Source organism: Rutidosis leptorrhynchoides, chromosome 4, assembly GCF_046630445.1.
Source record: "Rutidosis leptorrhynchoides isolate AG116_Rl617_1_P2 chromosome 4, CSIRO_AGI_Rlap_v1, whole genome shotgun sequence".
In the NCBI taxonomy this organism is placed as follows: domain Eukaryota; kingdom Viridiplantae; phylum Streptophyta; class Magnoliopsida; order Asterales; family Asteraceae; genus Rutidosis; species Rutidosis leptorrhynchoides.
Window position 1 is genome coordinate 585,876,158 of NC_092336.1, and position 13,536 is coordinate 585,889,693.

The 13,536-nt window shown below is 33.4% G+C and overlaps 1 protein-coding gene across 1 annotated transcript in view; it reads left to right on the forward strand.

The window, feature by feature from the left end:
- Window positions 1-320: 320 nt before the first annotated feature.
- Window positions 321-13,536, forward strand: part of LOC139842876 (uncharacterized) — a 33,330-nt gene continuing 20,114 nt past the window's right edge. Inside the window, exon 1 of the mRNA XM_071832976.1 lies at window positions 321-458. Within this exon, the coding sequence (XP_071689077.1) occupies window positions 321-458 (138 nt within the window). The remainder of the gene's footprint in view (window positions 459-13,536) is intronic.

A 13,536-nucleotide genomic window follows, 5' to 3' on the forward strand; every position in this document is an offset into this window, starting at 1 on the left:
ATCTAGAAAGATCAAGTGTTACAATTGTCACAAGGAAGGTCACATGCGTAGAGACTGCCCAGACTTAAAAGGAAAAAAAGAGACTTGGAATGCAGCGGGAGCCGAAAAAGTTGTCGCGGTTGCAGAAAACGATTCTGATGGCGCAAATGTTCTTAGTGTTACCGATGGTCGCTCAAGTGACGAGTGGATTCTTGACTCAGGTTGTTCTTATCACATGTGTCCTATTAGGGATTGGTTTACCACCTATCGAGAAATAAATGGTGGTAAAGTCCTTATGGGAAACGATGTGGCTTGTTGGAATAGGAACGGTCCAAATTAAGATGTATGATGGCACGGTGAGGACTTTGACAGATGTCAGGCATGTTCCAGAATTGAGAAAGAATCTTATTTCCTTGGGTACGTTGGACTCCATCGGCTGCAATTATCGAGCTCGAGGTGGAGTGATAGTTAAAGCTAAGGTGTATAAAATACTATTAAATTTTACTAGGAAATAATATTAAATACGATACAATTTTATACAAGATATTTATTTATTTATAGAATGGATATATTTAAACCTTGCTACAACACTTATAGGCAGTGTACCTAATCGTACAGTAGTGTAGTTTTTAGTAAGTCCGGTTCGTTCCACAGGGAATCTTTTAAACAAAGCTTAACGCTATATTAGTTTTAATTTATAAAAATACAAATATATATATAAGTAATATTATTATTATAAAGGGGGGTTTTTTACCGTTTAATGACCGGTTTGTCGATTTTAAAAACTTTAGTCGCAGTTAAAACCTAATGTAAAATATTAAATAAATAAAAGACTTAATTTAAAGCATAAAGTAAATAACGATAATGAAATTGCGATAAATAAAAGTGCGATAAAATAAAATTGCGATAATTAAAAAGTACGATAATTAAAAGTGCAATTAAATACAATAACAATAAATAAAAGTGCGATAATTAGAAGTGCAATTAAATATAAAATAAAATAAATTAAATATGAAATAAAAGAATTATGCTTATTTAAACTTCCGTAATCATGATGTTTGACGTGTTGATTTTAATTTATTCCCATGGGTTAATTGTTCTTTGTCCTGGATTATTTAATATGTTCATACGGATTTGTCCATAATAGTCCATCAGCCATAAATATAAAGAGCGTAAGCCTTCGTCAAATTATCCTTATTCCCGAAGTCAAATATTCCAACTAATTGGGGATTCGAATTGTAACAAGGTTTTAATACTTTGTTTAATGAATACACCAGGTTATCGACTGCGTGTAAACCAAGGTTTTACTACTTTGTTAACAATTACACCAATTACCCTTGAATGTAATTCACCCCTGTTTCAACAAGTCTATTAACTATTAATCCAGTTCCGTGTCCAGTAAAATGAATAATTATTGGTATTTATAGATATCCCGCCCACCGTACTCAGTCAAGCGTATGTGGTTATATATAAATACGTCAAATTATAAGTTTGTATATTAAATTAATAAGGTATTGTTTAGTTAATATAAAACCCACTAATAGCCCATAGTCTAATTTCCACAAGTGTCGCTCTTTTATCCAAACCCCAATTATGGTACAAAGCCCAATTACCCAATTTTAATATTTTTAGCCCAACATCATGATTACTTCGGTATTAAATAAGCATAATAATAACTTAGCTACGAGACATTAAATTAAAAAGGTTGAACATAACTTACAATGATTAAAAATGGCGTAGCGTTACACGGACAGAATTTCGACTTACACCCTTACAACATTCGCTAACATACCCTTATTATTAGGATTTAAAATTAAAATTAAAATTAAAATATAAATATAAATATTTACGTATACATATATAGAGAGAGATTGATTTTATGGATGATTTAAAACGATCGAAATGCGTTAGCTTTTATAGGCATTTTTGTCCAGGGAAGCTCCGCGAGTCGCGGCATTCTAACACTTCAAACTCCGCAAGTTGCGGAGTTTGATTTTACAGCTCACACAAGTTTGGATCTTCTTTGCCGACGAATTATATAAATAAATATAATATATAAATAATTTTAGTAATTATTTAAATATTATATTATATTTATGTGCATAGTTGACTTGTAATTTTTAGTCCGTTGCGTCGAGCGTTGGGAGTTGACTCTTGTCCCGGTTCCGAATTTTCGAACGTCCTTGCGTACAATTTAATATCTTGTACTTTGCGTTTTGAATCTTGTACTCTTATAATTCTGAGACGTTTCTTATCAATAATTGGAACCTCTTTGATTGTATTTTGTACTTTTGAGCTTTTTGGTCGTTTGCGTCTTTAATTCGTCGAATCTGTCTTTTGTCTTCACCTTTTATTATTTAAACGAATATCACTTGTAAATAGAACAATTGCAACTAAAAGCTTGTCTTTCTTGAGGAATAATGCTATGAAATATATGTTTGCTTTTAGCATTATCAAATATTCCCACACTTGAGTGTTGCTTATCCTCAAGCAATATAGTCTTGAAATACTAGAATCACTTCTTTATTCTACACACTTTGTACATCAGTGATTTCTATATGGCGGTATAAACAATGGTAGTAACGATGTGGTTTACAGTCTCACATGACTTATGAAAATTTAGATCCATTAAGGAAATTGGATCTTTATGAAAACATTTGATCTTTTGAAAATTAAATCTAGCTTTTACCCTAGATAAGTTTTCCGGAATAACCCTTCACCGGTGTTTGCAAATTCTTTTTGTGGGTTTGGTGGGTTTCATATTTGAAATTTTTAGCTCAAAACTTGTGGTTTTGTGTCACCCACTTGCTAACCTTGTATTGGAAAAGCAACACGTCCAGTATACTTGCTCCGTATATTACCTTTCGATAAACTACCGTCCAGTTGTAAAGGAAAGCGTTGAACAAGCAACTGTTAAGGCAATGTCCCCTGACATGCTTTTAATTATGGTCTATAACGTGTCGGACGCAATTACTATTATTGGTAGGAGCAATAGTAAAGCTCACCCTTATAATTTTCCGATCTGGCACAAGGTCCTGTCTTTGACCATGCTATGCAACCACCGTTCTTACGGTTGACACCCGATTTGGTTCAGGTGACCTAATGAATTCCAGTTGAATTCCTAGGATTTTACGTTCAATGGTAATGAACGCATTGAAAATGGGTTTTCAGAAAACAAATCAGTTTGTAATTTTGATCAAAATATTTTCTCGTTCAAGCTCGAGTTTAGATATCATCGAATTCCATGAGTTTGAATTCTCAATCTTTAAGGTCAATCTCAAGGATTGAGTAATATCAGTCTTAAAAGCTGATTTTTGATCTTTTAAGGAGATTATCCTTTCTGGGGATCTGATTCATTAGTCTTATCAAGCTAATTTGCACGGTGCCCCCCATTGTACGTGATAAATCCTTCTCATGGTTAGGATAAATCTGACCACTTGGCGACCCTGTTTTATGCTGAGGTCCGTGGATTTCCTGCTGATTTTAGAGATGACTTTTCTAGGTTTTTCGTCAACCTACAGCTGGTCTGGATGACAACTTCATGACCTAAATCAAGAAGCGCGTTTCTTTTTCGGAAGACTTTACTTCCTTTTAATGATGGAATTGATTCATCGTGTAGATCCATCTCTTCTTTTCTTTCATTGGGTAAAACAGTTAATTATCGTCCAAAACAAAAGTATTTTCAATTATTTGTACAAAAATATGTGATATATGTTTTGAATAACTTGGTAAAAATTTCCCACACTTGGCTTTTATTTTTCCTTTTTGTTCTCCTCTATTCCATTTTAAATGAATTCTAACATTTTGGTTTGTTTCTCAATTTATGTCCTTTCCAAGGTAACAATAATTTCGGTGTTAACACCTAGTTTTATCGTTCATAAATATGTATAAACATGATTTTGAGTTCATTTAATTGAAAATTTTGAAAAAATTTACTAGAATTGGGTAGTCAGTATATAAGACTAGGGCTGTTCTTTATTATCAGAGAGCAGTAGATTCTAATATAACTAGTGCTTTACTAGTATTTCTAATGGTAACCAAGTGTATAAAGTAAAAATTTTAAAATCCGAAAGAATTTAACCCCTTCCCACACTTAAGATCTTGCAATGCCCTCATTTGCAAGAAATCAGTAACAATTTAAATTATTGAGGGTGATTAGCGTAGAAAAATGATTAAATTTTACCAAAGTTTCCAAACATATTGGCGTTTATTTGCTGAATGATAAATGTTGCACATCATTTGTTCATTCCGTCTTGTTGTTACATCACATTTATTTTTCATCTTGTCGTCAAAATTAGTAGCTTTTGCTGAACTTAATGCCAGTCTTTGAAAATGCGTTGTTTTACCCTGTTGTGTACATAAGATAAACTGCAAACATATATACATATTTTTGAAGTTTGGTATATTACCCCACATTCAAAAATTATTAAAATCTAATAATAAAAGTTAGAAAATTATAAAAAACTATTACAATATCAACATAAGTGTATAATGTAGTAACATTGCAAAAATAAAATAAATAAAACTAAATAAACTAGGGTTGTTACTGATACCAGTAGGGGTTCCATGCATAACCGTATGTGTTATAAAATGCTTCAGCTGGGTTATAAGTAGGATACGGTGGTTGCATCTCTATAGACCAGGGAGGAAATACGGGCGTTGGAGTAGGAATATAGTTTCTACCTATATGTTGGCAATGAGCTATGATTTGGTTTTGATGAACTTGCCAATCTTCAAATGCTCGATGTCTAGCATTTTCATACTCTTGTGAAGCTATAAACCTTTGCATTTCTGTCATTTCATTTCCCCCTACCACATTACCTGGCTGTTGATTTCTCTCAACATGTGAATGTCTTCCATTATATCTTACTGCGGCGTTATTTCGCCTCTTCAAAACCTTAGCACCATGATATACATTTAAACCAATTGTATCGTGGAGTTCTGGTTCTTCGATTAATAATCCCCCCGACTTATATCCACATTGAGATACTCAAAAATTAATGTAATAAATATACCACCTCCTATTATACTGTGCGGTCTCATCTCCCTAACCATAGCTGATAAATAATAACCCACACAATAAGGTATACTTACAGCACTTTGTGGGTCTCGAATACACATGTAGTAAAACAAATCCTGTTCATTTACCTTTTCCTTATTTTTTCCTCGTTGTGTAATCGAGTTCGCTAGAAACCTATGAATTACTCTTAACTCAGCTCTATCTATATCCAAATAAGAGTAATTTCCCCCTTTAAATCGGTGATGGCTAGTCATTTGACTCCATACACCATGCGTATCAAAATTTTCATCAATCTTCCTATCATTCAATATCAACCCTCGACAATCGGCAGATGCTAGCTCCTCAGGCGTATATATACATAAGGCCTGAGCCATGTCTAGTAGAGACATGTGGCGCATCGAACCTCCTAACAAAAATCTAATAAAACTTCGATCGGTTAAACTAGCTACCCGATCATTTATTTCTATACTACACAATAATTCTTCACACCATACTTTATATACAGGTCTACGCATGTTGAATAATCGTACCCAATCGTTAAAAGTAGAATTACCATACCTCTGTGTAAGTAATTCTCTAATTGGCTCGGCCAATTCTACAGCTTCTAACGGTTCCCATTCTATTACCCTAGGTACTTCAACAGCTTTAGAATGAAGAGTGTGCAATCCCCTTTGGTATTTTGGATAATCTATCCAACGTCTGTCTAATCTCAAGTTCGGGTGCAAATCTTCCACGTGCATATCTGAAAATGTCATAACTGGATGAGGTATATCTTGTTTGTAATGGTTATCAACATCTTGTTGTTCCGTATTCTCAGGAGGAGCAATGCGAGCTTGGGATGAAGATTCACCCCTTTCAGTCTGCAAAACACATCAAACACAATTTTTGTGCATCCAAATATGCATTAGTGTCAGCAAAATCATCAAGTAAAATAATTACAATGACATGTTCAATTTATATCAAACTTATGCTCATTTTCATATTTTTATCAAATCTACACTTTTTCAAATAAGCAGATACGAAAATGTTCGCCAAGTTCATAAGCATTCAACTCAAATAACATGTCAAAATAATCATTATTAGCAATTAAACAAGTTTCAAATAGCATTATCTCTCAAAAATCAAGTTCATGAATTTTAGACTTGAAAAAGTCCACTTTAATTCTCAAAAATAATGTTTAGGCTCAAAGTTTGGATCATTTAACTACCTAAACATGTTACACTACTTAATTTAGCAATAATTCATGACAAAAATCGGCCATAACCTGTTTATATCAAAAAGCCCCAAATTGCTCAAGAACACAAACCCTAGATTACTCAAAATTTGAAGTTTAAGGCTTCTAATCATGTTAAATAGCATCAATCTTGGTTATACAAGCATAATACATAAGCAATTTAAGCATAATTACACTAAAAAGCATCAAAATCGAATTGGGTATAAATTTGTTCAAGAACACTAATTTTCGGATTAAATGGTGTTTTGGTGTAGAAATTTACCGTTTTCTTTGAGTAATTCCTTGATAGCATTCTTCTCAACATGATTTTGTGAAAGATTTGATGAAAAATGGCCAAAAATTGCGAATTTGTGTGTGTTTTTTCGGGTGTTTTTCGCAGTTTTTAGGTGTTTTGTGTTGGTTACTGGTCTGTCTCGATCCCTTTTATTTTTTTTTCTGGATTTTGAAAGCTCCGCGAGTCGCGGTATATTTCCTCTTCAAACTCCGCGAGTCGCGGAGTTTGATTTTTTTTTTTATATAAAAACTTTAACTTATAAAACAATTAATTAATTAATTTTAAAATTTTGTTTCCCTTATTATTTAGGACGAGGTCGTTTCGGAACGATGTCCTAGTCCGTCCCTCGACAAAATTTTAAAATTTGTCAATTTAAAGCGTGGTTTTAAAAGCAAAGATTTTTTGGTTTTTTAATGTTTTTGGCATACTTTAATTCAATAAGATTAAAAATAATGATAATAAAAGTTCTCGTCCCTCCCTCGGGTAAAGCAATTTCGGTTCAACGACCTAGTCTTCAACTCACGACGAATTTTAAAAATCATATTTTTAACTTAGCGAAATAATGTAAATTTTTGTTTTTAAATTCACATCAAACTTAAATTTAAAATGCATAACATTAAAAATTCACACCAAACTTAATTAAAAATTCATATTATAAATTCACACCAAACTTAAATTATATTTTTGTTTTTTACATACAAACTTATATTAAAAATATTAATTTTTCAAATATTTACAATTTTAAAAGTTTACAATATTTATTTTAATATTAATTTATTAATTTTAAAACATGGTAAAAATAAAATTAAAAATCTTTTTGGCTTTTATCCCACTTCAATCAATCAAATATTATCAAAAATATACGCCCCTCTTTTCGGTAAAGTAATTTCGATTCCATGACCTAATTTAACTCATGACGAATTTTTGAAATATTTTGTGTTGATTGATTAAAGATATTTATACCTTAAGAATAAATGTTAAATTTCGCAGTGATGTAATAAATTTTTGTATGATATCAATAATTTCGGTCGCAAGACCTAATTTCATCGAATACCAATTTAATACTTTATAGCGAACAAATTAGCGTTTATTATCAAAAGGTTAAAAATAAAAATAAAAATAAAAATGAAAACTGTACAAACTTACCTGTGAAATATATTTCTTAGTGATATGCTCTAGCCCACTCATAAGATAGTCGGACTAATTAGTTTTCCATGGCTACATAGGCGTAACCTCGAGCATTTAATGTTTTTTTCTTCTAAACATATGAACGGTCCATCTCTGCATAAAGTAACAAATTCGGTATTTGAATAGGTTTGATTATTTGAACATTTACCTTCGTGTGACCATTTTCCGCATTTCTGACATTTTTCAAGGTGTCGTGCTCTTCTTTTCACTGCGGATTTTGATTTTCCTTTACCAAATTGTAACTTATTATCTTCGCATCTGGATTCTTTTCTTACTCCGTCCAATTTACCTCTGATTAATGATACTATTTCACTTGGAAGTGTGTCATTATTACGTTTAGTGATCAAAGCGTGTAGCATTAGACCATGGTTTAATTCACAGGAAGTCTTCATTTCGTAAAAACCTAAAAAAAAAAAAATTCAGAATGGGGGGAGAAGACTAGTTCTTTAGGGTCTGCTAGGGAAAGACCATTCGGGTTCCAATTTCGAGAACTACACGAAAACAGAAAATCTAACTCTAACAGAAATACATAAACCTCCCTACACTTAGTTGAAATTGTGATTAACATTATTTTCAATTGAATCATCAACAACTTGTATATCTTTGACTTTTACTTCAATCCATTTGTTGATTTCCTCCGTAGCTTTCACAAATTCAACTAACATCTCCTTTTCTTTTGGCAATAAATTGGATACTAATCGATTACATAACTTAAAGTTTCCTTTAATCTTAGCATCGTGAATCCGTTTATAAAGTTTCTTCGTTGAACTGTTAAAAATGGGTTCATCTAATTTCGTATCATCAACGGCATTCTTTGTGATTGGATCATCATTAAGTGTTTCTTCATCTTCCCCACAATTATGCGTTTTTATTGGTCTAACAGTTTTGGTTGGTGGAGATCTAAACTTTCGGTTCACAAAGGTGATCGATGTATCACCATCCCTAAGTGTCATTCTACCTTCTCTTACATCAATGAATGCCTCGGTGGTTGCTAAAAATGGGCGACCTAGAATTAGAGGAATATCAAGGTTTTCCTCCATATTAATCACTATGAAGTTTGCAACAAAGGTCAAACTTCCCACGTTAACAAGTAAATTATTTGCTATTCCAACCGGGTGTTTAATGGTTTGGTCAAATGATTGAACACCTATTTTGGTTGGTTTTAATTTACCCATGCCTAATCTTTTGTATAAGGAAAGAGGCATAATATTTGCACTTGCTCCTAAATCTGCGAGTCCATTATATACAGCACCATCATTAAGCAAGTAAGAAATGAAAAATTCACCCGGGTCTCCTGCTTTAGTAAGTCGAGTTGGTTTGTAAACCTTTTTCGGGTGTTCTTTTCTTGGTTCTTTCACTTCTATTTGAACTTCTTGTTCACATTTTTCTTCGTTTCTTGGAATGGGAGGTTTGTATAAGAATTCTTCTTCATCACTCAAATTTGACTCCTCCCTATATTCCAATTTTGATTTTTCATATGTTGTTGATAACATATTTATGTTTTCATTTTGAAGGTTTTCTTGGGTGGTGAAATTATGATTAACTTCATTGTCAACTTCCATCGGTCCATGTATGTAATGTTTAACTCTGTGACCATTAACTTTAAATTCAATCCCATTTGAATTTATTAATTCTACTGTTCCGTATGGGAAAACTCTTTTGACTATGAATGGTCCATACCATCTTGATTTCAATTTTCCAGGAAATAGCTTGAATCGTGAATTGAAAAGAAGAACTCTGTCTCCTTTTATGAATTCTTTTGAACTTCTGATTCTTTTATCATGCCATTTCTTCGTTCTTTCTTTATAGATTAACGAATTTTCATATGCTTCATGTCTTAATTCTTCTAATTCGTTTAATTGACTTAACCGTAGACGTCCGGCTTCATGTAAATCAAGATTACATGTCTTCAAAGCCCAAAATTCTTTGTGTTCAATTTCTACTGGAAGATGACATGCTTTTCCATAAACGAGTTTAAAAGGTGTGGTTCCAATTGGAGTTTTGTAGGCTATTCTAAAAGCCCAGAGTGCATCCTCCAATTTAATGGACCATTCCTTCGGATTTGATCCTACAGTTTTCTCTAGAATACGTTTTAAAGCTTGGTTGGTATTTTCAACTTCTCCACTTGTTTGTGGATGATATGCGGTGGAGATTTTATGAGTTACTCCATATCTTTTGAGAACTTTCTCAAGTTGATTATTACAGAAATGAGTACCCCGATCACTTATTAAAGCTTTCGGTGTTCCAAACCTTGCAAAAAGACATTTTAAAAAGTTGACTACAACTCGTGCATCGTTAGTTGGGAGAGCTTGTGCTTCTGCCCATTTAGATACATAATCAATGGCAACGAGAATGTAGAGATTATTATGAGATTTTGGAAATGGACCCATAAAGTCAATACCTCAAATGTCAAATACTTCACATACTTGAATGACATTTTGTGACATTTCATCACGTTGACTTATTTTTTCGGCCCTTTGACAAGCATCACAGGATTTGCAAAGAAGGTGCGCGTCTTTGTAAATTGTAGGCCAATAGAATCCAGTATCGTAAACTTTTCTTGCTGTGAGTTGAGGCCCATAATGCCCTCCTGTTGGTCCTGTGTGACAATGGTTTAAGATTTTCCTAGCTTCATCTCCGAATACACATCGGCGCATTATTCCATCGGGACAACTTTTAAACAAATGTGGATCTTCCCAGAAATAGTGTTTTATATCACTAAAGAGTTTCTTTCGTTTTTGGTACGATAATCCTTTTTCAAGGAATCCACATACTAAATAGTTTGCATAGTCAGCAAACCATGGAATTTCATTATAATCTATCTTCAATAGATATTCATCAGGAAAGTTGTCTTGTATGGCCGATTCATTTAGAACTTCTAATTCGGGATTTTCAAGACGAGAAAGATGATCGGCGGCGAGATTTTCTGCTCCTCTTTTATCTCGGATTTCAATATCGAACTCTTGTAAGAGTAAGATCCAACGGAATAATCGTGGTTTAGCATCTTGTTTCGAAAATAGGTATCTAAGAGCAGAATGGTCGGTATAGACCACCGTTTTAGCTAGAACGAGATATGATCGAAATTTGTCAAAAGCAAAGACAATAGCAAGGAGTTCTTTTTCAGTAGTTGTATAATTCGTTTGTGCTCCTTGTAACGTCTTACTAGCATAATATATAGGTTGAAATCGTTTCTCAATTCTTTGTCCTAAAACGGCTCCCATTGCAAAATCACTTGCATCGCACATTAGTTCAAATGGTAGATTCCAATTTGGTGTTATCATGATCGACGCATTAGTGAGTTTCTCTTTAAGAATATTAAAAGATTTGATGCATTCATCTGAAAAGATGAATGGAGCATCCTTTTCTAGGAGTTTATTCATAGGAGTGGCAATTTTAGAAAAATCTTTTATGAAACGTCGGTAAAAACCGGCATGCCTTAGAAAACTCCTAACTCCTCTAACATTGGTGGGATATGGAAGTTTAGCAATTACATCTACTTTAGCTCTATCCACTTCAATTCCTTCCTTTGAAATTTTATGTCCAAGAACGATGCCTTCTTTAACCATGAAATGGCATTTCTCCCAATTAAGTACTAGATTTGATTTTTCGTATCTAATAAGCATTCGTTTAAGATTCACTAGACATGATTCAAATGTATCACCGAAGACTGAAAAGTCATCCATGAAACTTCCATGCATTCTTCTATCATGTCGTGAAAAATCGCCATCATGCACATTTGAAAGGTTGCAGGGGCGTTGCAAAGTCCAAATGACATGCGTTTGTAAGCAAAAGTACCATAAGGGCACGTGAACGTGGTTTTCTCTTGGTCCTCGGGTGCTATTGGAATTTGAAAATATCCGGAAAAACCATCAAGAAAACAATAGTAACTATTTCTGGCTAATCTTTCCAACATTTGATCAATGAAAGGTAAAGGAAAGTGATCTTTTCTGGTGGCGTCATTTAATTTTCTATAATCAATACACACACGCCATCCTGTTACAGTCCTAGTAGGAATAAGCTCATTTTTCTCATTTGTAATGACAGTCATGCCACCCTTCTTAGGCACGCATTGAACTGGGCTTACCCATGGACTATCAGAGATTGGATAAATTAAACCTGCATCTAGCAGTTTAATAATTTCTTTCTTAACTACATCTTGCATATTAGGATTTAGTCTTCGTTGGCGTTGCACATACGTTTTATGACCTTCTTCCATAAGGATTTTATGTGTGCAATACGAAGGACTTATTCCTTTAATATCATGAATTTTCCATGCAATGGCTGGTTTATGAGCTTTTAACACAGAAATGAGTTGTGATTTCTCATTTTCAGTAAGAGAAGACGATATTATTACAGGTAATTCAGATTCACCATGTAAATAAGCATATTCCAAATGGTTTGGAAGTGGCTTTAACTCTAATTTTGGAGGTTCTTCTATCGATATCTGTCTTCTTCTTTTAGCATTTGAATTTATTCTGTTGTTGGTTCATATCCATTAACCATTAGTGTAGCTAACATTTTAGCTTCATTAATTGGTTCAGTTCCTTCTTCTAAAGAACATTCTCCTGTTCCTTGTAATTTTGGAAATTCTTCTAACAATTCTGCATGTGAATCTATAGTTTGAATATAATAACTATCATCTGCAGATTGCGGTTGTTGCATAGCTCTATCAACTGAAAAGGTAACACTCTCATCCTCTATACTTAGGGTCAGTTTCTTACCGAACACGTCTATCATTGCTTTAGCCATGTTTAAGAATGGTCTTCCTAATATGAGAGGAACTTGAGAATCTTCTTCCATGTCCAGAACAACAAAATCTACTGAAAATACTAAAGTACCAACTTTAACTAGCATGTTCTCCATTATCCCTCTAGGATATTTTATTGATCGATCGGCTAGTTGTATGCTTATTCGTGTTGGTTTCAAGTCTCCAAGGTCTAGTTTAGTGTATAGTGAATATGGCATTAAATTTATACTAGCACCTAAGTCTGCCAATGCTTCTATTAAACTAAGACTACCCAGAAAATATGGAATTGTGAAACTTCCTGGATCAGATAGTTTTTCTGGTATCTTATTCAACAGCACTGCTGAACAATTAGCATTCATAGTAACAGCCGAGAGTTCTTTCATTTTTTTTCTATTTGTGATTAAATCTTTCAGAAATTTGGCATATCTAGGCATTCCTGAAATTACATCAATGAAAGGAAGATTTACATTTATCTGTTTAAACATATTCAAGAATTTAGATTGCTCGGCTTCAAGTTTCTCTTTCTTCATTTTTCTCGGGTAAGGAAGTGGTGGTTGGTATGGTTTAACATAAGGTTTAGCCTTAACTGTGTTATCTTCATTAACCTTTTCAACTACCGGTTCTTTTTCCTTATCTTGTTCAGGTTGTGGTTTTTGTGGAGTAGGAATAGCTTCCTCAGAAATTACAGGTATTTCAGGTGGTTTAAGTGTTGTACCACTTCTTGTGGTAATGGCTTTAGCTGTTTCATTCCGGGGGTTAGCATTTGTATCACTAGGTAAACTTCCCAGTTTTCTTTCACCTATTAACCTTGCTAGGTTACTTACTTCTTGTTCCAAATTTTGAATAGAAGCTTGTTGATTTCTAAATGCTTGAGCATTTTGTTCATTCGTTTGTTTCTGAGATGTGAAAAACTGTGTTTGAGATTCAACTAGCTTCGTCATCATATCTTCTAAATTTGGCTTTTTATCATCGGTTTGTTGTGGTTTGTTTTGAAAATTAGGTCTTTGCTGATTGTAAGTATTGTTGGATACTTGTTGATTGCTAGGACCTTGTTGATTGTTGTATGAAACATTTCGGTTATAATTCTGGTTTTA